We start from the raw sequence: 27,097 nt of genomic DNA on the forward strand, positions 1-27,097 counted from the left end.
TAGGGCAGATGCTTGAGAAATGTTTGTGGACTGCTGCCTGAATCCCCACATGTAGTCCTGCGAGAGTAGACATACGCCTGGGCTGGTTGTGGCTGGGAACCTGAGCGTCTGAGTGTGTGACAGAGCTGGTGGAGGACCAGACCTGCAGGGCGAAAGCCAAAGTCAGTTGGCATGTCAGGGTTGACATGAGAGGCCAAGAGTGGAAGAGGAGACAGATGCACTGGGGGAGGGATGGAAGAAAAGGGAGAGACAGGAGACTGAGGCAAAAAGACAGGATAAGAAGGAAAAGGGATGGGAAAGAGGGAGCCAGAAGCGCTAAGAGCTGGAACATCGGTGAGTTTAGGAGTAGAAGTTGGAAATGAGGAAAACAAATTTAGGGACATCTTCAGAAACTAAAAAAATTCTCTGTGTTAAAATCTATCTTCCTCTCTGTCTCCCACAACAAACTTAGGTTTTGTTTTGTTTTATTTTGTTTTTCTTTTTGGGCCACACCTGTGGCACATGGACGTTCCCAGGCTAGGGGTTGAACCAGAGCTGAAGCTGCCAGCCCACACCATAGCTACAGCAATGCGGGATCTGAGCTGTGTCTGCAACCTACAACACAGCTCACAGTAACGCCAGATCCTTAATCCACTGAGCGAGGGCAGGGATCAAATCCGCATCCTCATGGATACTAGTTGGGTTCATAACCTGCTGAGCCACAATGGGAACTTCTAGTTTCGAAGGAAGGAACTACGTTTAAGTCATTTTTATACACTCTGCATTTTAGCATAATGCCTGACACGTTAGGTACTCAGTAAGTTGCTTGGCCAAATAAAATATGAAGAAAAGGCAGGACTTAAAGATAGAAGGGCAGAGCTGTAGAAGATAGAGGCTATGTGCTCAGACCCAAGTCCTAGGGATGTGCTTCCAAATCCTAGTTGTGAGGATTAAATGTCTGCAAAGCTCTTAGCAGACGGCCTGTGTGAGTTCCCAACAATGCTGGCTACTGTTATTACTGTTGTCACAGCTGTTGTAAACAAATAAGTGAGATGGGGGCTGTGATAAATGGATTGCATGAAAAGTCCCCAGTTAATGACTCTAAGTTCCTTTGTAGTGCTTTTCCACGCCAACGCCAGATCTGGCCACGTGCCTTGCTTTGGCTGATGGGACAGTGGTAAACTTGATGCAAGCAGAGGTGCAGTGGATGAGAAAGACTGCCTATCCTTGACTCCTCACCCTAGAGAGCAGCCACTGCACCCTAGCACTGCTGGAAGGATGCAGGAGACACACAGAGACGCACCAAAGTGTTCCAGCTGAGGCCCTCAGAGATCACTCACTGCCCCCACCAACCCACCAACTACAGGTGTATGATCCAGCCCAGGGAAAGTCAGCCAGGTCTAGCCCAGCTCCGCAAGACCACTCGGCCCCAATCCCAAGACTTCCGTTAAATGATAAATGGTTGCTGTTTTAAGCCATTACGTTTGGAATCACTTGTTACACGGCAATAGCTAGCTGATACAGGGGACATGGAAGCCCTTGTCTTCTAAAATTCAAAGGCAAATGAGAGAGGAAGTCAAGGACTGCCAGGTTTTATTTGTAGAGTCTGCTGTATTTGTACCAGAGGAAGCTGCAAAAAGTGCTTTAGAGAGTCACAGGGAAGGGATGGTAGAAGCAGGTCCCCTCACCAGACCCCCGGGGAGCCTTTCAGGTGGAGGGCAGACCTGAGGCGGGAGGTGGCTGGGGGCAAGTCCAGAGCTGCAACCAAGAGAGCTGAAGCCAGAGGGGAAGGACTTGCCCTAGTTGGCCCCCCGCAGGTCTCAGGACCTGGGGTCATACACCCGCCCCATGAAGACAGGGAACTTGTGATGCTGGTCCCAGAGCACGAAAAGGAAGGGCTGCTGCACTTCAAAGACCAGCAAACTGCGGGCCACAGAGAAGGCCGAGGCTGCTGCCACCTCCACCCCCGTCTCCATCAGCTCTAGCATGGCCTGGTGCTGCATCGTAGAAACCTGCAGATCTGCGTCCTCTGTCAGCCCACACAGGTTGAGGTCGTAGGTAAAGTCAAAGAATTCTAGGGCATAATCAGAGAAAAAAAACATGAGTCTAAGGCCAGCACAAACCCCTCGGCTGCTGGAGACACCTGTCCTGAATTTTCTGGGTTGCTCCCAAGTTCCAATACTCTCTTCCTCCTCCTCTTTGTATGTGTGTGTTTTCCTTTTTTGGCCACCCCGCGGCATATGGACTTCCCAGGCCAGGGATCAGATCTGAGCTGCAGTTGCAACCCTACACCAGAGCTGCAGCAACGCTGGATTCTTAACCGACTGTGCCAGGCCAGGGAGGAAACCTATGTCTCAGCGCTCCAGAGACCCCACAGATCTCATTGCGCCCCAGCAGGAACGCCCCTCTTCCCCTTTATCCAATTAGATATCATGCCTTCTCGTTCAGTTCAGGGTACCATCTTTACTTCAATCACTACTTTCTCTCAAGTGGTGAGAGGTCTTGCCCCCAGCCCCCCAAACCCTGAAAAGTGACTCTGTGGCTTCTTTATCAACAAGGACCTTGGGAGTGGGGTAATATATCAGAAAGAGGACATATGTTTTCCAGCGAGGTCATATACAAGGGTGGGATTCATACACTAGGAACCTAGATCATCTATTAGTAGAATCAAGTTCTAGAGCAGAAAATGAAGTGATATATTTGGATAGGAGGTCAGAGGTCAGGAAGTGAGGTCCAAAGGTAGGAAATGGAGTATCTGTTGCTTCTCCTAAACTCAGAAGCCTTCAGACCCTTTTACCTAGAGAGCTTCTTGCATATTCCAGGGGGTAGCTGAGTTTGATGCAATGTCTCTGAGGGAAGAGTATCCACCCCACCTCGGTCACCTGTTCCCAGGGTCTGTGTCATAAGAAACCATAAGGAAACAGTTGGGAGGGCTGGAGGCCTGGTCTGGGGTTCTGGCTCACTTCCAATTAGCTCAAGGGACCTTGAGGAAGTCATGCGAACTTTCCGAGTCTCAGCTTCCTTAATAATCCAGTGGGACTGCCTGCCCCTCTAACTCAGAGGGTTGAGGGACCACCTGAGATGATGGATGTGAAAAAAGACTTTTAAGGCCCGCCCCCACCCCATCCCCTACAGCAACCTCTTCTCCTCTGATGGCCTAGGGTCAACCCCAAGCTGCCAGGGCTCACCCAATTTCTCCATGATTGGCAGCATGTCCTGGTTGCCCTTTATTTTGATGCGAGGCATCATGAAGTGAGTGGGATAGAACTTGGTCGACTCCAGCTTATTCATGACAGCCTTGAAGACAGGGGCACTGAGGGCCTTCTCCATGTCTTCCAGACGGTGTTTCAAGGTCTGGGGCACCAGGATCACCAAGCTCAGGTTGTGAGACAGCTGCAGTCGGCCCACCTGCAGAGTAAGAGAGGCACCTTATCAGGCTCCTGACCCCAGCTCTCGCCTGGCTCTTACCCTCTGGGTCCCAAGGCTGATCTCCAGTCAGCTGAGACCATCCATTCCGTTTCAAAAAGCAGCAGACAGAACAAGGCTCCTAAACTTTGCCATGAGATGGGGGTGCCAGCTGGGTAAAGGGTGCTGGTCTAACTCTGTGCTGGTGAGATGCAGAGGAATGAGCACGAATGTCTGATCTCATAGGCTGAGATCACATCCTGACTCTAATTTTTTTTTCTTTTTATGGCTGCATGTGCGGCATATGGAGGTTCCCAGGCTAGTGGTTGAATCAGAGCCACAGCTGCTGGCCTACACCACAGCCACAGCAACGCAGGATCCAAGCCACATCTGCAACCTACACCACAGCTTATGGCAACGCCGGATCCTTAACCCACTGAGCAAGGCCAGGAATCAAACCCACCTCCTCATGGATAGTAGTTGAGTTCTTAACCCTCTGAGACACAACGGGAACTCCCTGATTTTATTACTGATTAGCTCTGTAATACAGGCAAGAATTTGATCTCTTTGAGCCCTGTTTTCTTCCTCTCAGGTATGTTGTGTATAATGTACCACCACAGTTATCAGGTCAGTCCTTTTTTTTTTTTTTTTTTTTTTTTTTTGTCTTTTTGTCTTTTTGCCATTTCTTGGGCTGCTCCCACGGCATATGGAGCTTCCCAGGCTAGGGGTCTAATCGGAGCCATAGCCACCGGCCTACGCCAGAGCCACAGCAACGCTGGATCCGAGCCGCGTCTGCAACCTACACCACAGCTCATGGCAACGCTGGATCCTTAACCCACTGAGCAAGGGCAGGGATCGAACCCGCAACTTCATGGTTCCTAGTCAGATTTGTTAACCACTGAACCATGTCAGGAACTCCTCAGGTCGGTCCTTTTAAAGACTTTTTTTTGGCAGTGCCCATGGTACCCGGAAGCTCCCAGGCCAGGGATCAAACTTGCACTACAGCAGCGACCCAAGCCACAGCACCAGATCCTTAACTTGCTAGGCCACTAGGGAACTCCCAAGACTTTTGATGGCTTTTCACTGCCTATGAGATTAAGTATAAACCTCTTGGTCTGACAGTCAAGGTCGTGTAAAAGTAGATCCTAGCCTCCCTTTCCAATACGCCGGTAGAAGGACAAACTGGTGGCCAGAGAAAAGTATGAGAGAAAGGCAGGACCCACAGGTCCAATACAAGGGTGTTCTTAACTCAGCGCAAGTATGCCCCCAGTGGACATGTGGCAGTGCTTGGAGGTGGCAGAAACAGGGGCTCACAGTGCTACTGGCATCTAGTGGGTAGAAGCCAGGAATGATGCTAAATCCTACAATGCCCAAGACAGCACCTTGTAACAAAGAATTATCCAAGCCAAGATGTCAACCGTGCCAAGACTGTGAAACCCTACACTTAACAAGACATAAGAAAACGGTATTATGGTTGGGGTTGAGAGATGGACAAGAATAATCTAGAATTCAATTGGACCATGAAGCCATTAGCTGAAAACAATAGACTGTTGGAACTTGAAAAGATGGCTCATAAATTTCAGCACTGTTTACAATAGCCAAGACATGGAAGCAACCTAAATGTCCATTGGTAGGGGAATGCATAAAGAAGATATGGTACATATACACAATGGAATATTACTCAGCCATGAAAAGGAATGAAATAATGCCATCTACAGCGACATGGATGGGTCTAGAGATTATCATGCAAGGTGAAGTAAATCAGACAGAGAAAGACAAATATCATATGATCTCTCTTATATGTGGAAACTAATTAAAAAATAATATAGGAGTTCCTTGGTGGTCTAGAAGTTAGGACTCAGCACTTTCACCACTGCAACCTGGGTTCAATCCCTGGTCTGGGAACTGAGATCCCACATCAAGCTGCAGCCAAAATAAAGATGGAAATGAGCTTATTTACAAAACAGAAACACACTCACAGATTTCAAAGTCAAATTCATGGTTACAAAAGGGGAAACGTGGGGAGGGAGAGATAAATAAAGAGTTTGGGCTTCACAGACACATACTACTATATATAAAATAGATAACTAGGTGTTCCTGATGTGGTGCAGTTCGGTAAGAATCCAACTGCAGTGGCATAGATTGCGGTAGCGGCTTGGATTCAATCCCTGGCCTGAGAACTTCCATATGCTGCAGGTGCAGCCATAAAAAAAAATTATTAAAAAAAATTAACTAGGAGTTCCCAATGCAGCTCAGTGGTAATGAACCCAACTAGTATCCATGAGGATTTGGGTTCGGTCCCTGGCCTCAGTCAGTGGGTTAAGGACTCCACATTGCTATGAGCTGTGGTGTAGGTCACAGATGTGGTTCGGATCCCACGTTCCTGTCGCTGTGGTGCAGGCTGGCAGCTGCAGCTCCAATTCAACCCCTAACCTAGGAACTTCTATATCCCGTGGATGTGGCCTGAAAAAAAGACCAAAAAACATTAACTAACAAGGGCCTACTATATAGCACAGAGAGTTCTACTCGGTATTCTGTAATAACCTATAGGGAAAAGAATCTGAAAAAAAAAATGGATGTATGTTTATGTGTAACTGATTCATTTTGCTGCACACCTGAAACTAACACTACATGGTTAAGTCAAATATATACAATAACATTTTTTTAAATGGCCCAGAAGAAGAAGGTTGTAAGCCCATTTATCAACTGAAGAGGCTGGACATGGGGTCCCTATTGACAGAGGCTCTAAAGAAGGTACACTTAGCCGGCAGTACATACCCCTCATGCCAGTAGGCTATGGACCCTGCCTCTCTGACCAAAAAAATTACCATGTTGTGGTCTGGAATTTTCCAGCTGGTACCATCCGTATACCTGAGTTGGTAAACCTACATCCCTTAGTTGGGGAAATACTCTTTTAAGTTCCAGGGAAATTCAGAAGGAAGTATGGGAATGACAAAGTAAATTGTGATTTGAACAAGACTGGGTGGGATTATGTCATTCAGTGTGAGAATGATGTTGAAGTGCTGGCTGAAAGTTGTTTTACTCTTCAAATTTAATTATTATTACTTTTTTGGTCTTTTTAGGGCTGCACTTGCAGCATATGGAGGTTCCCAGGCTAGGGGTCCAATCGGAGCTATAGCTGCCAGCCGACACCACAGCCACAGCAACGCCAGATCCGAGCCACGTCTGCGACCTACACCACAGTTTGCGGCAAAGCTGGATCCTTAACCCACTGAGCGAGGCCAGGGATCAAACCTGCAACCTCGTGGTTCCCAGTTGGATTCGTTTCCACTGAGCCAGGATGGGAACTCCAAATTTAATTTTTTCTTTTTCCTTTTTTCAGCCACACCCACAGCCTCTGGAAATCTCCCGGCCATGGATCGAATCTGAGCCACATCCTGTGGCAATGCCAGATCCTTAACCCACTGTGCCAGGCCAGGGATCAAACCAGCAATGCTGGAGTTTCTGTCGTGGCTCAGGGGTTAATGAACCCAACTAGGATCCATGAAGAGGCAGGTTTGATCCTTGACCTCGCTCAGCGGGTGAAGGATCCGGCGTTCCCGTGAGCTGTACAGCTTGCAGATGCTGCTTGGCTATGGCATTGCTATGGCTGTGGCATAGGCCAGGAGCTGTAGCTGATTGGACCCCTAGCCTGGGAACCTCCATGTGCTGCAGGCACAGCCCTAAAAAGCAAACACAAAAAAACACAGCAATGCCACTGAGACAAGCTGGATCATTAACCCACTGCACTACAGTGGGGACTCCCAAATTTAATTTTCGATTCACAAGTGGGCTTTAGGTGCTAGGAAGATATGGCCAAGCAGGATTGTAATTCTGTTCTGTCAGGTATTTGCATGCTAAGAAAGAAAATCAAGTATATTAAATGTATAAAGTATATTTTAAAAGCATATACATAAGTTCAAAATGCTTATGGGAATATTAATGAACCATATTTGTAAGTGAAACAAATGGTTTAAAGGAGTTTAATCCGTTCCATGTGGCTTACTTAACTGAAGAACAAATGAAAGAGTTTTTTACTAAAATTATTATAAATAATATAGCAAAGTCAGCTTAAAATTTAAAGGCTTAGGTAAAATTTGATTTTGAATTTATAATATTATATATTAAAACAAGTATTTGTTTAAAAACCATTGAGCTGTAAATAGTGCATAAAACTCCTCCTTTTACATTAAAACCCCCCCTTTTTTTTTACATTAAAAAGAGCATGTTGTTCTAGCTCTGTTAAATTGTTGTTAAATTGTTGGGAATGTTCAAATTCATTGTATAGGGAGGGGTGGTAAGAAGGGCGGAAAAATGCATGAATCTGGAGTTCCCATTGTGGCTCAGTGGGTTAGGAAGCTGACAGTGTTTGTGATGATGTGGGTTTGATCCCTAGCCTTGCCCAGTGGATTAAGGATCTGGTGTTGCTGTGGCTGTGGTGCAGGTTGCAGACACAGTTCAGATCCCGTGTTGCTGTGGCTGTGGTGTAGGCCAGCAGCTGCAGCTCTGATTCAACCCTTAGCCTGGGAACTTCCATATACCGTGGGTGCAGCCCTAAAAAGACAAAAAAAAAAAAAAAAAAAAAAAAAAAAAAAGACAAAGAAAGAAGTAAAATGCGTGAATGGTTAAGAATGGTCAAAAGCAACCTCCGTAGGAAGTCTTCCTAGCTACTCATCCTGAGTTGCTCCCTTTAGCAACTTCCATCAAATTCATTTAAAGTGGAATTCATTTATTTATTCAGCAAACATAACAAGCACTTATTATTACATATGGCATTGTTCTAAGCCCTGAGGATATAGTAGGAAAGAAAACAGGTAAGCTCTCTGTTCTGAAGGAAAGAGATAATATCTCAGCGAGACAGACAATACAGCAGTCAAATAAGCAAATACACCACATAATTTCAGAGAGTGATAAGTACCAAGGCTATAATAATACCAGGTGATGTTACAGGGTCAAGAGGAGGCTACTTTCAGGAGGGGGAAGGCCTCTCTGCCAAGGTGGGCTTTTCGCTGACACCCGGATGAGCAGAAGGAACAAGTGATGTGAAAATCGGAGGGAAGAGGGTCCAGACAGAGAAAAGCTGGGGAAAGCTCCTGTGGGGAAATAAGCCTGGCATGTTCCAGAACAGATCCTTTACTTCTCAGCCCAGTACTAAGCCACTGGGTATTTCCCATTGTTTTCCTTCTCATAGGTCTGTGTCTTGCTGTCCCAACAAGGCAGAAATATCTGGTCACTGGGTATGAGACAGTTCACTAACTAGAATCTTCTGGGCTCCATATTCTATCTTCCCTCCCTCCTCATCCATTGAAATCATACTGTTCTGAAGTTCCCACTGTGGCTTAGCGGTTAAGGAACCCACCAGCATCCATGAGGAAGTGGGTTTGACCCCTGGCCCTGCTCAGTGGGTTAAGGACCCAGCATTGTTGTGAACTGTGGTGTAGGCTGGCAGCTACAGCTCTGACTCAACCTCTAGCCTGGGAACATCCATATGCCTTGGGTGCAGCCCTAAAAAGACCAAAAAAAAAAAAAAAAAACACATACTGTGTAATTTCTGCTAAGGACCTTAAGCCATTTAACACATGCACTTACCACATGCATGAACACATGGATACACCCAGACGGGTGTACACATATAGATGCGTGCTATCTATACACAGATACACACCCACCCACAGAGGATTACTAAGGCAGCAGGGTCTACTGGTAGGTTGACTGGAAAGAGAAACAGAGGCACAGAATAGGAACATGACTCACTTTTTGCCATTTATTGCAGTAGAGATACATGAAGAAACTTTAGAATCCTACTCTCCAATCTCAAATATACAATGCCTGCCTCGGCCAAGGCTGGAGAGGGGAGAGAGAGAAAAGATAGGGTGGAAATAGAGGTGGAAGGAGAAGAAAGGATGAATTAGTAAGGGTGTGCCCCAAACTGATGGTAGCAGAAAAGAAATCAAGACACGCAAGAGACTCTGAAGCAGAAGTGGGAAGAGCCAAGAACTTACCTTGGCCTTCAAAGTCGGGTCTGTGAAATGGGCCACAGGGTACTTCTTGCTAGTCAGCATGTGCACTTTTATCTCAGAGGATTTGCTGTAAAAGGCCTCCAAACTTGTTTTTTTGTGATTAAACATTACCTTCCACTTGGCTAGAGGGAAGAGTGGGGCAGGGTTACTCTAAAGCGGGTGGGGAGAGGATGGAGGGGCGTTCAAGGGTCTGTTAGCAAGGGCTGGGACAGGTACCGTGGGATCTGGTTGTGGCCTCTGAGGTGGGGTGGGTTTTAAGCCAGGAGGAGAAGGAGGACTTGGGATGGGGAGACATCCTGGTCCAGGGCCTCCTTACCACTCAGGTAGATGGCATTGAGGAGGACAAGGCGGGTTTCAGACGGCAGGCTGTTCAGCAGCTGATTGATTCTGTGGTTGGTCTTCTCGGCCACCCAGGCATTGATGAGCTCCAAGTTGACATTACTGTCATTTCCCAGGGTTCTGGGGCTGCTCCCATACAGGCTCTGAGAGGCATTCAGGAAGGTGTCCCTTATGGCCAGGTCTGGCATTGGGTTAAGAGAGGGAGGCATGAGTTTCCTGAACATTCTCTCCTCTTCCAAGAGCAGGCCTGGAAAGGGAGCTGGTTTCCCATCACCCTTTCCACTTGCTCCAATGAAGACAGCATGTCAGAGCAGGGGTCCAGCCCCACATCCTACAGCTGAGCTAAATAAGGCCCAGAGAAGGCAAATCCTGAGCTAAGAGCAGGAGAGGTCATCCTAGGCCTTTGCTGACTCTATTCGCCATGTGACCGTGACTTGGCAAAGGAACTCTTTGAGATCTTACTCCCATTTGCCTGTATTTTCCCCCTTTTCTTCCCTTAATTCAGCAGGAAACAGACTCTGCCTTCCAGCCTCAGTGGAAGGCTCTGATGACTTCCTGGGTTTTGCTCTCCGAAGCCTGGGTCCACTAAAGAAAATAAGCATTTGAAAGAGAAATTTTTCCTGGACTAAATACATAGTATTGAATGCAGTTGCACTTTCCACCAAACTAGCAAGACAGAAGAAAACTGATTGATAGCAAATAAATACATGCAATGTTTCTTGAATACCTCTGAGCTCTATTTTTCCCATCTCTAAAAAGTTTTTTTTTGTTGTTTTTTGCTTTTTTTTTTTTGCTTTTTTAGGGCCGCACCTATAGCATATGGGTCGAATCAGAGCTGCAGATCCAAGCCTCATCTGTGACCTACACCACAGCTCACGGCAATGCCGGATCCCTAACCCACTGATCAAGGCCAGGGATGGAACCCACATCCTCATGGATACTAGTCTGGTTCATAACCTGCTAAGCCACAGCAGGAATTCCAGCTTTTTTTTTTTTTTTTTTTTTTTTTTTCCCCTCCTGCAGCATGCAGAAGCTTCCCAGCCCTGGACCAAACCCAAGTCACAGCAGTGACAACACTGGATCCTCAACCCACTGGGCCACCAGGGAATTCCAAGTATTGCCTTTATAGTTTAAAAAAAAAAAAAGAAAAAAAGACAGGAATTTTTCCTCCCCTTATTTGAAGAGGGTATCACACCAAATCTGTAATTTTCAAACTCGGTAGAATTAAGATTTCAAATATAGTCATATCTGAAGCCCATTATACGAGAGAGCTCTGGCTGGAGTTCCCCAGTGGCCTGGGGGTTAAGTGGTCACTCCCCACTCAACTTCCCTAACTTCTCACTCCCACCAGGACTCTTGCAGCAGCTCTGCAGAGCCCTAGGGCTCTGGGGGATAAAATCTGAAATAACTGCATGAGATCATTTTGGAAGCTTATTGCTCTTCTCACCTAGCTAATAATGTAATGCAGGTAAATGATGACCAATTCATATAACACAAAAGCACAAAGCACAGAGAACAGGAGTCCCAAGACTCCCCTGAACCAAGATTAGCAAACATTTTTTGCCTGTTTTATGTCTAGAGCCCTCTCGCCCTATCTATGACTGAACCAAGAAGGACATTCTTGCTCTAAACAGAGCTGATGAATCCCAATGACTTGCCCAAGGTCTCAGCAGTGAAGCCACCTGATCTATCTGAGGCCCTGCCCTGCATCCCCACATTCCAGTCCTAAACTCCCTCTGTCCTCTCTTCCCCCAGTGCTGGGTCTCCATCAAAATCCTGAGGACCCTGCTCGGCACCGGCCTTCCTTCCAGGGCACTCACCTGGGCTGTGGAAGATCTGAGAGACTGAGGTGAAGCCTTCGGACCTGAAGGCCTTCAGGGCCTGGTGGACACAGGTGAAGTCTTTGGGGTAAGAGAGGAGGTTCTCCAGGTTTCCCTTGGTTTCGTCCCCAGCCCCTGAAAGAAACAGCTGAGATGAGGGGAACTGCAGGAGGAGTGGAGGACAGCACCACTGGGGGCCAGGGTTGAGGGACCACACTGGGATGGGTGGGGAAATCATACATCATCAGAGCTAGAGGAGTCTGGGAAGATAACACATGTCAGAAAGAGAAGGGTGGGGAATTATGAATTATCAGAGGATTTTCTAGGGCTTTGAATATTTTCTCTCTCCATTTTTCGACCTGATTTTATTTATCTACTTATGTATGTATTTATTTATTGGCTGTGCATGCAGCATGTGAACATTCCTGGGCCAAGGACTGAGCTGATATCACAGCAGTGACCCAAGCCGTTGCAGTGGCAACGCTGGATCCTTAACCCACGGCACTACTGGAGAGCTCCTTCTACCTAATTTTTTTTTTTTGGTCTTTTTATGGCTGTATCCGCGGTAGCATATGGAAGTTCCCAGGCTAGGTGTCAAATTGGAGCTGTAGCTACTGGCCTAAGCCACAGCCACAGCAATGCAGGATCCAGGCTGCGTCTGCAACCTACACCACAGCTCACAGCAATGCTGGATCCTTAACCCACTGAGCAAAGCCAGGGATTGAATCCACATCCTCATGGATACTGGTTGGATTCATTTCCTCTGTGCCACAACAGGAATTCCCCAACTATTCGCAACATTGTAAATCAACTATACTTTAATTAAAAAATATTTTTTTTAAATACTACTCATCATCCAAAGCCTGGTCCAATCACTGCCTGCCCACATTAACTATTACTTAGTTGATTTGGGTTTACAAAGTTTCATTCTATAGGCAGTGACACCAGATCACTATTAAGAGGAGACAGAGAATCATAAAAGTGGATGGGTGGTTGATACTCTTTCTGTTATGTATTTATTTATTTATTTTTGTTGTTGTTACTATTTCTTGGGCCGCTCCCGCGGCATATGGAGGTTCCCAGGCTAGGGGTCCAATCGGAGCTGTAGCCACCGGCCTACGCCAGAGCCACAGCAAAGCGGGATCCGAGCCGCGTCTGCAACCTACACCACAGCTCACGGCAACGCCGGATCCTTAACCCACTGAGCAAGGGCAGGGACCGAACCCGCAACCTCATGGTTCCTCGTCGGATTCGTTAACCACTGCGCCACGACGGGAACTCCCTGTTATTTATTATTAAACATTCATTGTACATATCTTCTTGTTGTGGGTAAAATTTATGAAGCTCTTAACTCGTGCTTCTCCTGTCTTATCTCATTGACTCTTCACAATAACCCTTTTATGGAAGGACAATTACGATCCCTATTTCACAGATGAGAAAACTGAGGTTTGAGTGAGTAAGCAATTTACTCATTTTAAGATCACAGAGTTAGTAAATGGAGGCTGGAGAAAGGAGTCAAGCCATATCTTTGGGCAATAAAGAAACTAACAAAAACAGAGAAAAAGAAATTAACTAAAACCAACCAACTGTAATGTGCCTCCTAAGGGACATCTGGCCATGTCTGGACACATTTTGGTTGTCATAATTGGGAGTGGGGTGCTCCTGGCATCTAGTGGGTACAGGCTAGGGGTGTTAGGATTCTGGGACTCCAGAAGAAAGGCTCTTATGAGCTCACTGTACTGTCTCTAGCAGCCTTCCTGGAATAACTCCTTGGAGCGACAGCTCTGTCCCCACTGCCTGGAGCACTTTGTGCCATTCCTACGGTAATTACCCCATGGCACTTGACAGTTGTCTCTCAGGAATGCAGAGGGATTAACATTTTGATGTCCTACCAAGTCAGGCACTGGGCCATCTGCTTAATTTTTTTTAGGTAACTACAACCATTTCCATTTTACACACAAGGACTTAGAGAAGTTAAGCGGTTTGCCCAAGGTCACACAGCTAAAAAGCAACACTATTGTGATTCTACTCTACATCCTTCTCTCTCTCTTTTTCTTTTTAGGACCACACCTGCAGCATATGGAAGTTCCCGGGCTAGCAGCTGAATGGTATTCGCACCTGCCAGCCTACACCACAGCCACAGCAATGCCACATCTGTGACCAGCTTTCAGCAACGTCAGATCCTTAACCCACTGAGCAAGGCAGGGATCAGACCACATTTTCATGGAGATTAGTGGGGTTCTTAACCCACTGAGCTACAGTGGGAACTCCCTACATCCTTCTAATTCATCTTCCTTATCGCCTTACGTTGAACCACAGTTGGGAGATGGTACTTTATTGTATATGTTCTTGTATAGGCCATAGGATTTTATAAGCCATCGTGCCTCTGAAATCATTGCTAAATGAAAGAATCAATGAATGTTGGAGAATAAAAAGATTCCCTCCCCCAAGATAGCCCAATTTTATAGCTTCCTTCCTGAGGAAGCTTTGCAGGTCTCCAGGTAGATAGGCCCATCATGGGAACATCTAACATATGCCCTAGAGACAACACAGTCCGAGTTCTTACCGAGCAGGACGTGGGTGAGGAGGCTGGCGATGCTGAATGGGGAGAAGACCATGTTGGTCCCTGCCTTCTTTATTGCCGAAAAAGCATGGTAGAGCCTCACGGAGAAATCGGTCAAAGCCTCCCCCAGCACGGCCTCTGCTGAATGACTCTCCTCGGGGCAGGAGATGGAAGGCACTGGGCAGAAGGGCTTGGTAGTGGGCAAGAAGGGCTCGGTAGTGGTCAAGAAGGGCTTGGTGGTGGGCAGGGTAGTTGGTTCGATGGGTTGAGTGGTGGACTGGTTGACGGGCTGGGTGGCACTGGTTGTTACGATGGTCAGGTTGGTTGGGAAGATGGAAGAGCTCTTGGTGGGTTGAATGGATACAATCTTGGAAATATCTCCCTTTGCGATATCACCTTCATTTTTCCCTTCTTCCGAGCTCCCTGGATCCACGTGGCTGACATCATTCAGGGTTGAGGAGGCTCTATCCTGTGGTTCAAGAGACTTTCTTTCTTTCTTCCATTTTAAGGCACAATGCCCTTCATACACTCAACACAGGAAGAGAAGGTGGGATACCAGAGAATTATTCTCGGGAAAGGCTGGTGGGAGAGGGGCCTGCCCTGGAGCCACCACCGCTAATTCTTTCAGACCATGCATGGATTATCCCATTTCACTGAGAAAAAAGATATATGAACTAACTACCCAGACTCTTACAGAAGCAGGAGGCAAAACTAGATGTCAAACTTTGGTCTCTGATGCCAGACCCCTTGAGTACATCATCTGATGCATCTCCAAGGCCAGTGCCAATGCCAGCTTCCACACGTGCCCTGAACGCACAGGCCAAAGTACCACCCACCTTTCTCCTGGGCTCATCTGTTCCCCCTGACCTCCCAGACCGCTGTGGAGAGCTTAGGTCTCGGCAGCCCACCTCCCCACCCTCACAACGCAGTTTTCCTGAACAAACCCCTCGCTTTTGTTTTTTGTTTGGCCAATGCCTGCCGCATCTGAAAATTCCCTGGCCAGGGATCGAACCCATGCCACATTTGGAATCAGAGCCACAGCAGTGGCGACTGCCGTATACTTAACCCAATGAGCCACGAGGGAACTCCCCAAACCCTCGATTTTAATATCAAAAAATGCTGTCCCTCTCCTTGCCCTCTTTGATCCTTCTGCTTTATTTCTCCATTTTGTGAATCAGGGCAGGCAGGCTCGGAGAAGTAACTGGCTCAAGGCCAGCACAGCCGGCACCATAGCGAGTCAGAATTAGACCTTGCCTGGGCCTGAGTTCGCCGCTTTTTCCACGTTCTGTACGAACTCCTGTGCGAGGGTCACATTTGCTAATCCCAAAAGGAGCTCTCCTCATTCTCCGGAGCCTGAAGGGTTAATCCTCAGCCCCGACCCCTACCCCCACTTCCCACCCCCACCCCAGGAAGGGGCCACTCACCCCAGCCAGCAGCAGCAGCAGCAGCAGGAGGGTCAGCGGGGTCAGCCTGAAGGCCATCTGGGCGGCGACGTCAGCCCGGACCTGCAGGGCCAGGCAGCGTCGGTGCCAGCTCCAAGCCTCGGGCCTAGGGGGCCTCCTACTACCCCACCCCTGGGCCCGCCCTCATTCCATTCCAGGCCCGAGCCCCTCTCTGCGAATTCCCCCTCCTCCCGCCTCCCTCCCGGGGCCACCTTCTCCCTGGCTCCTCCCCCTGTTTTGTTTTCCCCAAAACCGCTTCCCTTTCCCGGCACCGGCTGGCCCTTCCTCCCCCGCCCCGGACCCGGGTCTCCGTCCATCTGTTCCATCCAGAGGGTCCTGCTTTAGCCAAACAATGAGGCCGGGCCAGGGGGAGGAGGGGAGGTCCAGAGGGGCTGGGCACGGCAGCCCTGGGGATGGAGATGGAGGGGAAGGGGGGTGGAGGCAGAAGCCTAGGTGGCAGCAAGCCTACTAGGTCTGCAGAGATTAAGCGGCACTGGGGGAGGGAAAGAAGGCGAGGAGGATGAAGAGAGCTCCTTCCCCCAACTCCCCCAGACCCAGCACCAAACCTGCTCCCCACTCCTGGTCACTGGGCAGCTTCAGAGCCGACTGAGTGGACAGTCTCACAGGGTCAGGGAGGGTGGGGTGGGGTGGGGGGTGGGGGGTTGGGTCTCAGCTATTGGCTGGCCCAGGACACTGCCCAGTTACAAATTAAGGATGATTGATCACTGGTGTGAATTCCTGTAAATCAGGATGGGACGAACCACTTGGTCCAGCTTTGCAAGCAAGTTCTGGAATGTAGCCCAAAGCCCCTTGGGAGCCAGGAGTGGGGAAGCCTGGGTGCAGCTCTCAGCTCTACACACCCAAGCTCCTCCTCCATCTTCGTGGGTCATGATGGGGACAGCACTGACACAAAATGTGCTCCACAGTTTGCACAGCAACCAGCTTTCCGGGAATTGGCCATCTCAAAGTAAGGGTTGGGAAATAGGCCCATTTGGTAGCTAAGAAACTGGGAGTTCCCGCTGTGGTGCAATGGGATCAGTGGCATCTCCGGAGTGCAGGCATGCAGGTTCAGTCCCCAGCACCTCTGGGCGGGTTAAGGATCTACGTTGCCACAACTGCAGCGTAGATCTCGACTATGCCTCGGATCTGATCCCTGGCCCAGGAACTCCATACGTGCCTTGCAGCACTTAAGTGGCTGGCTCTCGATTGCCCTCACTTGGAGATAAGCCTGGACCCCACTTCCGGAAGTCCGAATCTCGCCCCTGCTCTCCTCCCTGGGTGTCGTGCTTCTCTGCCTGGAGCTGGAACCAGTGGTTTTCTTGTGCAACAGAGGAGGAATCTGAGGCACACAGCCCAGCAAGTATTCACCTTAAGTGAAAAACAGAAAGTTGGGGTGTGTGTGATGAGGGGTGGTAGGGCGTAGCCTGGGAGCCAGCAGACCTGGCTGTGAGACCTGGCTTGCTGTGTGACCCTGGCTAGTTGCTTTCCTTCTCAGCACCTAGCTCCCCTCTCAGGGTTGCCAGATAACATACAGGAAATCCAGTTAAATTTGAATTTCAGATAAACAACAACAAAAAATTTCTTTGGAAATATATCCCATGCAATATTGGGGCATACTTATACTAAAAATATTGGGGGGGGAAGTATCTGAAATTCAGATTTAACTAGACTAACTCTGTATAGCAAAACTTATTTGCTAAATCTGGCAACCCTACCTCTGCAAAACGAGGCCATCTCTGATGACCTAATAATAAAACTTTAATGTCCTGTGATCACCTCACTGCTGGGCCTGTCCTGTTTGACACACTCAGGACAGGTGGCTGCTAGCACCAGAATTGCTACTCTAAGGACTGACCGGAGGCAGAAACCGGAGAGAGAATATTTGCTGTCTCCTTGACAGGGTGAGGGTGGGGAGGTGGGTCCTTGGAAAAGACTCAAGAGGACTGTGCTTGGCTTTGCAGGTGCTTCATTTCCTGCAGCCACTGGGGACCTTCCTAAGTCATAGGGAAGTTCAGTGCCATGGTTGGAACAGCCGAACACACAATGCCACTTTTCCGTCTACAAGGCCTGACCTGGGGTCCTTGAACTTGTGGGTTCTGGGACATGGGTCAGCCAAACAAAAGGAAGGTGGTGGAAAACAACCTCATTTCGCCCCCTCATTAATTCTCATGACACCTAGAAAGTGGGTGCTAATATTAATCCCATCTTAAATGAATTTTTTTTAGGGATGAGACTCAGCAGAAATTATTTGATTCACCCAACATTGCACAGCTAGAAAGTGACAGAGCTGAGATGTGGACCACATTTCTTGGAGCCAGGAAGCCTGTACTACCCCCTAGGCAATACTGGCACACAACAGCAGCTATAGCCTGGAGCCAGCAGCAGAATGAACAGCTCGTGTCCAGCTGCAGAAGCGAGGGGCTCTGAGGACCAGAGTCTCAGGGAGGACAAGGACCAGGGGAGCGGTCTTCCCAGGGTGTGGGCATACCTCCTTCAGACAGTTCAGCTCTCTGGCCAAAGCCGTCTCCTCACGCTGGACATTTCGAGGGTGTCTCTGCTTTGGGGAGACTCTTGTCTGATCAAGCTGGAGCAAAGCCGAAGCCCTTCTCTGGTGGAGGGCACTGGTCCTTTTCTGGCTTTATGAATGGCCTGAGGTTGATCAGGACGTTTGCAGAATTTCTTCTTTGTGTGGGCTTTCCATAGGCCATCAGCCTAGGGTTGTGAATTCAGTCCTTTCTGAACCCCTGGGGGGAAGTCCAGGGTTTCTCACCCTTGAGAACCTCCCTTTCTAATGGGTGAGGAGCGATGGCCCACAGGAGACTCTTTCCCCATGTCCCCTATGTGGCCATGACTTCTCCTCCCTGTGTTTCCTGGTGCTGGAGAAGGTTCAGGTTCTCCCTAAAGCTCTTTCCGTACTCAGAGTGTTTTATCAGTTTTTCGCTTTCAGGTCTGTTCTCAGATTCAGAAGGTGCAAAGTGCCGCGAGGGAATGCTCTCACAATCTATACACCTGTAATTTCTCCTCTGAAGAAAGAATACCCCAAACTTGGAACTAGGACAGAAGGGTCAGGGTCACCAGTTTCTCAGAACACAGAGAATCCTCAGTTCTCCCACAGACAGCACCACCGAGCACTACTGTAGGTGCAGGGAGAGGTTGATCTATTACACGCAAAGACTGTCTGGGCCCTGGGGCTCCATCCTCTCTTTAAGACTTTCTGAGGAATACCATTGGAGGAGAAAAAAATTTTCCTTATTTTTATTTATTTATTTTTTTGTTGTTTTAGGGCTGCACCCACGGGCATATGGAGGTTTCCAGGCTAGGGGTCTAATCAGAGCTGTGGCCGCTGGCCTGTGCCACAGTCACAGCCATGTCAGATCCAAGCCGCGTCTGCGACTTACACCACAGCTCACGACAGAGCCTGATCCTTAACCCACTGAGCGAGGCCAGGGATCGAACCCACAACCTCATAGTTCCTAGTGGGATTCGTTTCTGCTGCACCACGATGGGAACTCCTTTCTTTGATTTCTTATTTGCAATGGATCAGGGCCCAGAGTTTGTAACGTCAGATGTTGACCTGCAGCAAAGGCTAAGATGCAAATATTTTTTGTGTAAGAGAGATGAGAGTGAAATGGAAACATTTGGAGGAGAAGATAATGATAACCCCAAAGGTTATAGCCCTATAGGGCAATAGCCAGTATTATAACTAAGCTCTGTTATCTCAGAATTCTTTTACTTTTCCTGTTTTCATTTTAGGGCTGCACCTGTGGCATATGGAAGTTCCCAGGCTGGGAGTTGAATTGGAACTACAGTTGCCACCCTGCGCCACAGCCACAGCAGCTTGGGATCCGAGCCTCATCTGAAACCTATACCACAGCTCACAGCAATGCCAGATCCTTAATCCACTGAGCGAGGCCAGGGTTGGAACCCACATCCTTATAGATACTAGTCGGTTTTGTTATTACTGAGCCTCGACAGGAACTCCTAGAATTTTTTTCATTGGGTATGTGTGCCCGCACACGCATACCCACATCCGCACCCCCACACACCCGCACCCCCACACACCCACATCAATTTCTTCCTTAGGTCTTTGAACCAGTTTTGTCAACCCGATGTTTGCCTCATTAATGTTCTCACTGTGTATTTGTGTGAGAATGATGTTTCTGCCATTCTGAGAACTGTGTTTTGGCTTTCCTGCAGCGTGATTGATGCTCTGTAGCTAAAGACAGATCACTGGCTGAACTTTTTCTCTTATTTTCCACAAGCATAGTTGTCTCTAGGGGAAGGCTTGGGTTTGGCAGGCATGGGTGAGGGGGCAGTGGGGTTTCTGCTGCCATGCACCCCTGACATCCTCGCACCAGTCTGTCTCCTGTCGGTTCTTTCCTGTTCCACTTTCCAGAGACCAAGCCTTCTCGGGAACTCACTAGAGTCTTCATTCACAGGACCTTTCTGCTGAAGCCTCTCTTCTCAGATATGAGTGCTCCCATGTTCACTGCAGCACTATTCACAATAGCTAAAATGTGAAAACAATCAAGAAAATGTGATAGATACACACAGCATGGTACTATTCAGCCTTAAAAAAACAAGGCTAGCTTGCATCTGCCTCCTTAGCGCAGTAGGCAGCGCGTCAGTCTCATAATCTGAAGGTCCTGAGTTCGAGCCTCAGAGGGGGCAGGTTTGTTTTGTCCTCTCCTGTTGCCAAACAAAAGAATTTTGGGGGTTTCCTGGTGGTCCAGTGGTTAGGGCTTGAACCTTTCACCTCTGTGACCTGGGTTCAATCTCTGGTCTGGGAACTGAGTCCCATGTTAAGACGATGCATGCCCCTGTGGCCAAAAAAAAAAAACGAGGCTCTTTTGCACTATGGAACAATGTGGTGGCCTTTGAGGATATTATGCTGAGTGAAATAAGCCAGACATAGACAAGTACTGCATCATTTCATTTACATGTGTTACCTAAATCATTAAATTCATAACATCAAAGATTGGAATGGTATTTGTCAGGGGTGGGTGGGGGATGGGGAATTCTTGATCATCAGGTGTAAAGCTTCAAATAAGATGAACCAGCTCTAGAGATCTGCCATACAACATTGTACCTGCAGCCCACAACAATGTACACCTAGAATTTGTTAAGAGGGTAGACCTCATGTTAAGAATTTTTATTACAATAAAATAATGTAAGATAAAATACCCTCTCTTTTTGTCTTCCTGCCAGTCCACTGGTAGGAAGTAGATGGGAATGAGAGACAAAGGCTGGAATTAGATAGATCCAAATAACTGTTGTGAAACAAATACTCTGAACCCCAGACTCACAAGCTATCTGAAGGCCCTGGAAGGCCAAGGAATTCAAAGCTTTTCTGGATAGAATAGAAACATGATGACTCCTTATGGGTCTTCTAAATAAGCTCATGTATTTCTTTCTTTTTCCTTTTTTCTTTTGACTATGTCTGCAGCATGCAGCAGTTCTGGGGCTAGGGACCGAATCTACGCCGAAGCAGGGGCCTGAGCCACAACAGTGACAATGCCAGATCCTTAACCCACTGCACCACCCAGGAACTCCTCAGGTATTTTATTTTAGTATTATTATTTCTATTTGCTTTTTTAGGGCCGCACCTGAGGCATATGGAGGTCCGAGACTAGGGGTCCAATCAGAGCTGCAGCTGCTGACCTAGGCTACAGCCACAGCGACACTGGATCCTTAACCCACTGAGCAAGGCCAGGAATTGAATGAGCATCCTCATGGATACTAGTTGGGTTCATAACCTGCAAAGCCACAACGGGAACTTCCTCCACATGTATTTAAAGGAAATGTTACAGCATACTTTCAAAGTTATCGCTACAGTGTCACATGTGAACTTTGTAAAAATTTTCAAATCATCCAAACATTTATAAAGGGAAAAGTTGTTTCAGATATCGCTGTTGATAGCAGTTCCAAGTGTATTCTTTCAGACCTCCTCTCTGTTTATGAAGTTAGGTCTGCCTCTCCTATAGACATCATTATTTTTCTTCCCTAATTTCTTTCCTCGCTCAGTGTCAAGGACCTTTTTCCCTGTCGTTGCAGCAGTTTCCTTACAGCTGCCTCGTATTCCCTTGTGTGGTTGTATCTCAAACTATTTCTGTGCTCTCACACTGAGAGACATTTGGGTTCATCCCCAAGTCCCCTAACTGCATTCTGGTTCCAGAAGGCTCCCCCTCGCCTGCTGGCTTTCACTCTTCTTACGTAAGAGCTCACCTGGTCTCTCTGCCACATTTCTGACTCTAACCTATGACTCCGGCGCTCTGGTGCCACCTTTTCAGATGGAAAACCCAGTTTGGACTGTTTACACAGCTATGAACTTGGTTCCCTTCAGATGGTGACTGCTTCTTTCGACCTGCAGCTCCTGAGGATAAACCAGCCGGTCTCATCCTCCTTCATCCCTGCCCGACAGGGGACAGGAGCCTACATCCTAGCACTGCTCAATTTGGGTGGGTGGACCACATGGTCACCTTCCCAGTGAAGGACTTCTTTTTTTCTTTTTTCTTTTTTTTCATTTTTAGGGCTGCACCTGAGGCATATGGAAGTTCCCAGGCTAGGGGGTCTAATCAGAGCTGGAGCTGCCAGCCGACGCCACAGCCACAGCCACTCAGGATCTGAGCCTGAGCTGCGTCTGCGACCTACATGGCAGGGACAGATCCTTAACCTACTGAGTGAGGCCAGGATCGAACCCACATCCTCATGGATATTAGTCACATTCATAACCTGCCAGCCACAATGGGAACTCCTTAAGGACTTTTCTTTCTTTCTTTCTTTCTTTTTTTAATTCAATGAATTTTATTAATTTAATTTAATTTGATTTATTTTTTTGCTTTTTAGGGCTGTACCTGAGGCATATGGAGGATTCATATTCATCTGTCGGTGGACGTTTAAGTTGTTTTCACATCTTGGCTATGGTGAATAGTGCTGCTGTGAACATAGGGGTGCATGTATCTTTTTGAATTATAGTTTTATCTGGACAGATGTCCAGGAGTGTGACAGTTTCACTTTTCCTTTTTTTTTTTTTTTTTTTTACAGCCATACCTTTGGCATATGGAAGTTCCTGGGCTAGGGGTTGAATTGGAGCTGCAGCTGAGGCAACACTGGATCTGAGCCGCCTCTGTGACATACATGGCAGCTTGCAGCAATGCCAGATCCTGAACCCCCTGAGTGAGGCCAGGGATTGAACCTGCATCCTCACACAGATGTCAGCGCCTTTACCCACTCAGCTACAATGGGAACTAGACAGTTTCATTTCCTGATGAAATTCCTCTTTTCATTTTTCATAATGCAAAAGGAATCTGCAATGGCTGCCCAGCATCTTTGCAACATTAAAAAAAAAAAAAACTATAGTGAGTAATGCATAAAGAAAATTACATAAAATAGATATACAATTTAACAAAATATTATGAAGTTCACATCCATGTAACCACCACCCAGTTCAAGAAATAGAGCGTTAGTGTCATGCTGGAAGCATTTTTTGTTCCCCTTTCAATCACAGCTCCATTTCCCTACAGGAAACCATGGTCTGAATGTATAGTAATCACTTCCTTACTTTTCTTTATATATTTGCCACCTATGTCACTGTTCCTAAACAATAGCATTAGTTGGGCCCATTTTGGAAATTTATATAAATGAAATCGTGCTGTGTGAATTTTTAAGCATCTGGCTTCTCTCACTCAACATTGTGCCTTTCAAGTTTTGTCCATATCATTGCATGAAGCTGTAGTTTTTACAATTTTCATTGCGCTGTAGAATTCCATCATGTGAACATACCACCGTTTCATCTGTTCTGCTATTGATGGACACTTGTTTCCAGTTTTAGGTTTCTTTGGTATAATGCTGCTAGGAACATACCTGTGCATGTGGCCTGTTTCTCTAGGATATGTACCTAGGGGTGTCATTGCGGAGTTGGAAGATAGGCACATTTTCCATTTTCCTACCCCTTCCAAAGTGATTTTACCAATTTAAACATTTTACAAAACTTTTGTATAAGACCTTGTGATGGTTACTTTTATGTATCAAATTTTCTGGGCCACTGGGCCCAGGTATTTGGTCAAACGTTATTCTCAGTGTTTCAATGTTTCTGTTGAGAGTGTTTCTTTTTTCAGAAAAGATTAGCAATTAAATCAATGAACTCTGAGTAAGCAGATTGCCCTCTGTGATGTGGATGAGCCTCATCCCAACAGTTGAAGGCCTAATTGAACAAGAGGGACTTCTTGTGAACAAGAAGGAATTCTGCCAGTAGATGGCCTGTGAACTCTAACTGCAATTCTTTCCTGTCTCCAGGTTTTTCTTTTTATTTCTTTTTTGTTTAGGGGTTAATTTGGAGTGCAGCTGCTGGCCTGCGCCACAGCCACAGCAACATGGGACCCAAGCTGCATCTGCGGCCTACACCACAGCTCACGGCAGCACTGGATCCTTAACCTACTGAGCAAGGCCAGGGATCAAACCCCCATCCTTACAGACATTATGTTGGGTTCTTAATCTATTGCGCCACAGTGGGAACTCCTGGGCTTAATTTTTATTTCCTTGATCACTAATGAGACTGAGCACATTTTTATGTTCATTGTCCATTTGGATTTTTTTCTTTGGTGAAATGCCTTGTGGCAGAAACTAATTGACTGTTCATCAAAGTTGTTTCCTTCTTTCCTGGCCGTACAGTTCAGCTGCATTTTCCTGCTCCCCTCAGTTGCAGCTTTGTAAGCCAAGAGGCTGAGATCTGGGTAAGGATGACTGGGGGACATGACAAGAGCCACTTCTGGACCTGGCCTTGAAAAATCTCCCACCCATGAAACGTTCTTTTCTCCCCCATCTGCTGGCTGGGTGTAGATGTCCAGGATGCCTTTGGAGGCCTCATGTTAAAGGCAGCTGAGTGTCTGTCAGTCTAGGTGACTGAGTGACTTTGTGGAGCAGAGTCTCCTGCAATCAGAAACATTAATTTTGGACTTTTCCTGAGCAAGAAATAAACTTCTACAACTTCTATTTTATAAGGCACTGAGATCTGGAGGTGGATTGCCATAGCTGTTAGTCTATCTTAACTGATATTTGTCCATTTATCTATTGGGTTCTTTCTTTTAATTTAAGAGTTCTTTTTCATTTTTTATTTCTGTTTTGGCCATGCCCATGGCATATGGAAGTTCCTGGGCCAGGAATCAAACCCGTGCCACAGCAGTGACAACACCAGATCCTCAACCTGCTGAGCCACCAGGTAACTCCATAGGGGTTCTTTTTGGATTACAAACCTTTTGTCAGTTATCTATGTTGCAAATATATTTTATCCCGTGGTTTGCCTTTTCCTTCTATTAATACTGTCTTTTGAAGAATAAAAATTATTCATTGTAATATGGTCAAACATCACGCTTTTCCCTTAGGATTAGCATGATTTTTGCATTTGTTCCTAAAACTTTTCAATCTGTGGCCAAGAATGTATTCTCTCCGAGGGCAGGGGTGTTGCTTGTCTTATTTACTCTTCTATTCCTGAGCATCATCCTGTGTTCACCATCTGGAAGGTACTCAGTAAATGTTTGTTGAATAAGTGGATACATCTTGCCTAAGGTAAAAGGCAGAGCTTCTGAGATGGGGGAACTCCTCACAGGGGCTGGATGAACTGCTGAGAATCTCAAGTGATTGTGTGTAACTAGAGGTGACAGTTGTGTGCAGGATTGGGAAAGGAGTGTGCAAATGAGTCTAGTACAAAAGTTCTTCCCCCAGCTAGACAGGATTCCCATCTATTGGTCCCCAAGAGTTCCATCTTTCTGACCTCTTTCCATCCTTCATCTGGGTTCGTGAAAGGAAGAAGACTACCCGCAAACAGGAAGAGTGGGTGTTAAAAGAAGCGTACCAATTGCACGCTGGTGTCAACGGTTGATGTGTGCTGTGGCTGGGGCTGATGTGGAAGGAAGGCCCTCGTGGTTAGAATCAGAGTTCTTGCCTGCCTTGTGAGAGGCACAGATTCCATTTCTGGTCCATGCACCTTCCTTTCAGCCCACTACCCGGCATACAGCAGAAGCTCAATAGCTATTTCCTGAGGATTGAATGAGCAAGGTCCTTGGACACTGGCCATCAAGGACACAGATGAAATTGTCCCACCCTGCCTTCTAGTGGTTATTTCCTCCTACACACCCATCCCAATGGTCATTTTGGCAGCTGCCTGTTAGCTCTTCTAAAGAACTGATAAAGCTAAGAGCGTTGAGACACAAAGATATTATATGGATGTGCAGGAGAGGGTGGGTGTGAAGAGCAAGCCCTCCGCCAAATTCGAGAGAAACAGCTGCACCAAGAACACATGAATAATTCAAGGCTGAAGCATGATGATTTTTACCCCACCCCCACCCCCATATACTTTGGTCTTGCTTTCCTTGTGACGGCAGAGTTACTTTCATTTTCTCATTTTCCCTTTTTTTTTTTTTTTTTTTTTTTTTTGGCTGCACCTGTGGTCTGCATAAGTTCCTGGGCCAGGGATGGAAACTGCACCATAGCAGTGACCTGAGCCAAAGCAGGGAGAAGCCAGATCCTTAACCCACTGAGCCACCAGGAACCTCCCCTACTTTATTAAATAGAAATGTGTGTCATTGCCAGGAGGATGGGTGCTGGGGAGAAGGATTGGGAGTTTGGGATTAGAGGTGCAAACTAGTATATACAGAATGGATAAACAACAAAGTCCTATTCGGAGACCCCTGACTGAAACCACCCACCTCAGCCTGGCACATAATTGCCAGTTGCATGAATTGCCCCACAACAGGAGGTCCTCCTGATGAGGTAAACAGTGCTTCTCTGAAGACCAACCAGGAGACTATGGGATGGGCCAATAGGAGGGAGGAGACCACCAACCTCACAGGATCCTTGGTGCTGGATTCCGTCTTGATGGAGAGATGCAGGCACCACCAAGAAGGATCCTGGGCCAGACAGACCAAGTATAGGCCAACCCAGAGACTGTGAGCCACGTGGCAGCGCAGTTCTGGATTCCCTTACCCTGCTGCTCTCTGCCTGGGCACCACTTCCCAATAAAGTCTTTTGCTTTGCCAGCCTGTGTGTCTCCTCAGACAATTCATTGCTGAGTATTAGTCAAGAGCCAGGGAGGTTCCCAGGCTAGGGGTTGAATCGGAGCTGCAGCCACCGGCCTACGCCAGAGTCACAGCAACTCGGGATCTGAGCCGCGTCTGCAGCCTACACCACAGCTCACGGCAATGCCAGATCCTTAACCCACTGAGCAAGTGCAGGGACCGAACCCGCAACCTCACGGTTCCTAGTCGGATTCGTTAACCACTGTGCCACGATGGGAACTCCTGGAAAGGGTTCTTCTTCCTGCAACAGTCCTGCTGTATAACAGCACAGGGAACTATGTTCAGTATTCTGGGATAAGCCATCATGGAAAAGAATATGAAAAAGAATATATATGTAACTGAGTCACTTCAGTGTAAGAAAGAAATTAATTTCTGTACAGCAGAAATTAATACAACACTGTGAACTATTTTAATAACATTTTTTAAAAAGCAATTTTTTTTTTTTTTTTTTGCTTTT

At 47.2% G+C, this 27,097-nt stretch overlaps 1 protein-coding gene, 1 long non-coding RNA gene and 1 other non-coding gene across 7 annotated transcripts; 2 read left to right on the forward strand and 1 right to left on the reverse strand.

The window, feature by feature from the left end:
- Window positions 1-1,555: 1,555 nt before the first annotated feature.
- On the reverse strand, window positions 1,556-16,190 carry SERPING1 (serpin family G member 1). Of its 3 annotated transcripts, none has more exons than XM_005660873.4 (8): window positions 16,135-16,190; window positions 15,551-15,631; window positions 14,130-14,595; window positions 11,564-11,698; window positions 9,721-9,924; window positions 9,387-9,526; window positions 3,168-3,387; window positions 1,556-2,053 (listed from the first exon to the last, which is right to left on the reverse strand). In XM_005660873.4, the coding sequence occupies exons 2-8, from the start codon at window positions 15,605-15,607 to the stop codon at window positions 1,800-1,802; spliced, it is 1,476 nt and encodes a 491-aa protein (XP_005660930.1). In that variant the 5' UTR covers window positions 15,608-15,631; window positions 16,135-16,190; the 3' UTR covers window positions 1,556-1,799.
- Window positions 16,191-16,629: 439 nt separating this feature from the next.
- On the forward strand, window positions 16,630-26,601 carry LOC146405109 (uncharacterized). Of its 3 annotated transcripts, none has more exons than XR_014836586.1 (3): window positions 16,630-16,961; window positions 21,015-21,125; window positions 22,415-26,601. It is a non-coding gene; the product is annotated as an uncharacterized LOC146405109 (long non-coding RNA). The 3 variants fall into 3 exon arrangements; XR_014836587.1 differs by having other exon boundaries at window positions 23,864-26,601; XR_014836585.1 differs by having other exon boundaries at window positions 23,893-26,601.
- On the forward strand, window positions 20,167-20,239 carry TRNAM-CAU (transfer RNA methionine (anticodon CAU)). The gene has a single exon. It is a non-coding gene; the product is annotated as a tRNA-Met (tRNA).
- Window positions 26,602-27,097: the final 496 nt, after the last annotated feature.

Source organism: Sus scrofa, chromosome 2 (assembly GCF_054392235.1).
Source record: "Sus scrofa isolate SSC_HxYL_T2T_F1_AM1 chromosome 2, Sscrofa_HxYL_maternal_Yorkshire_Landrace_v2.0, whole genome shotgun sequence".
Lineage (NCBI taxonomy): Eukaryota > Metazoa > Chordata > Mammalia > Artiodactyla > Suidae > Sus > Sus scrofa.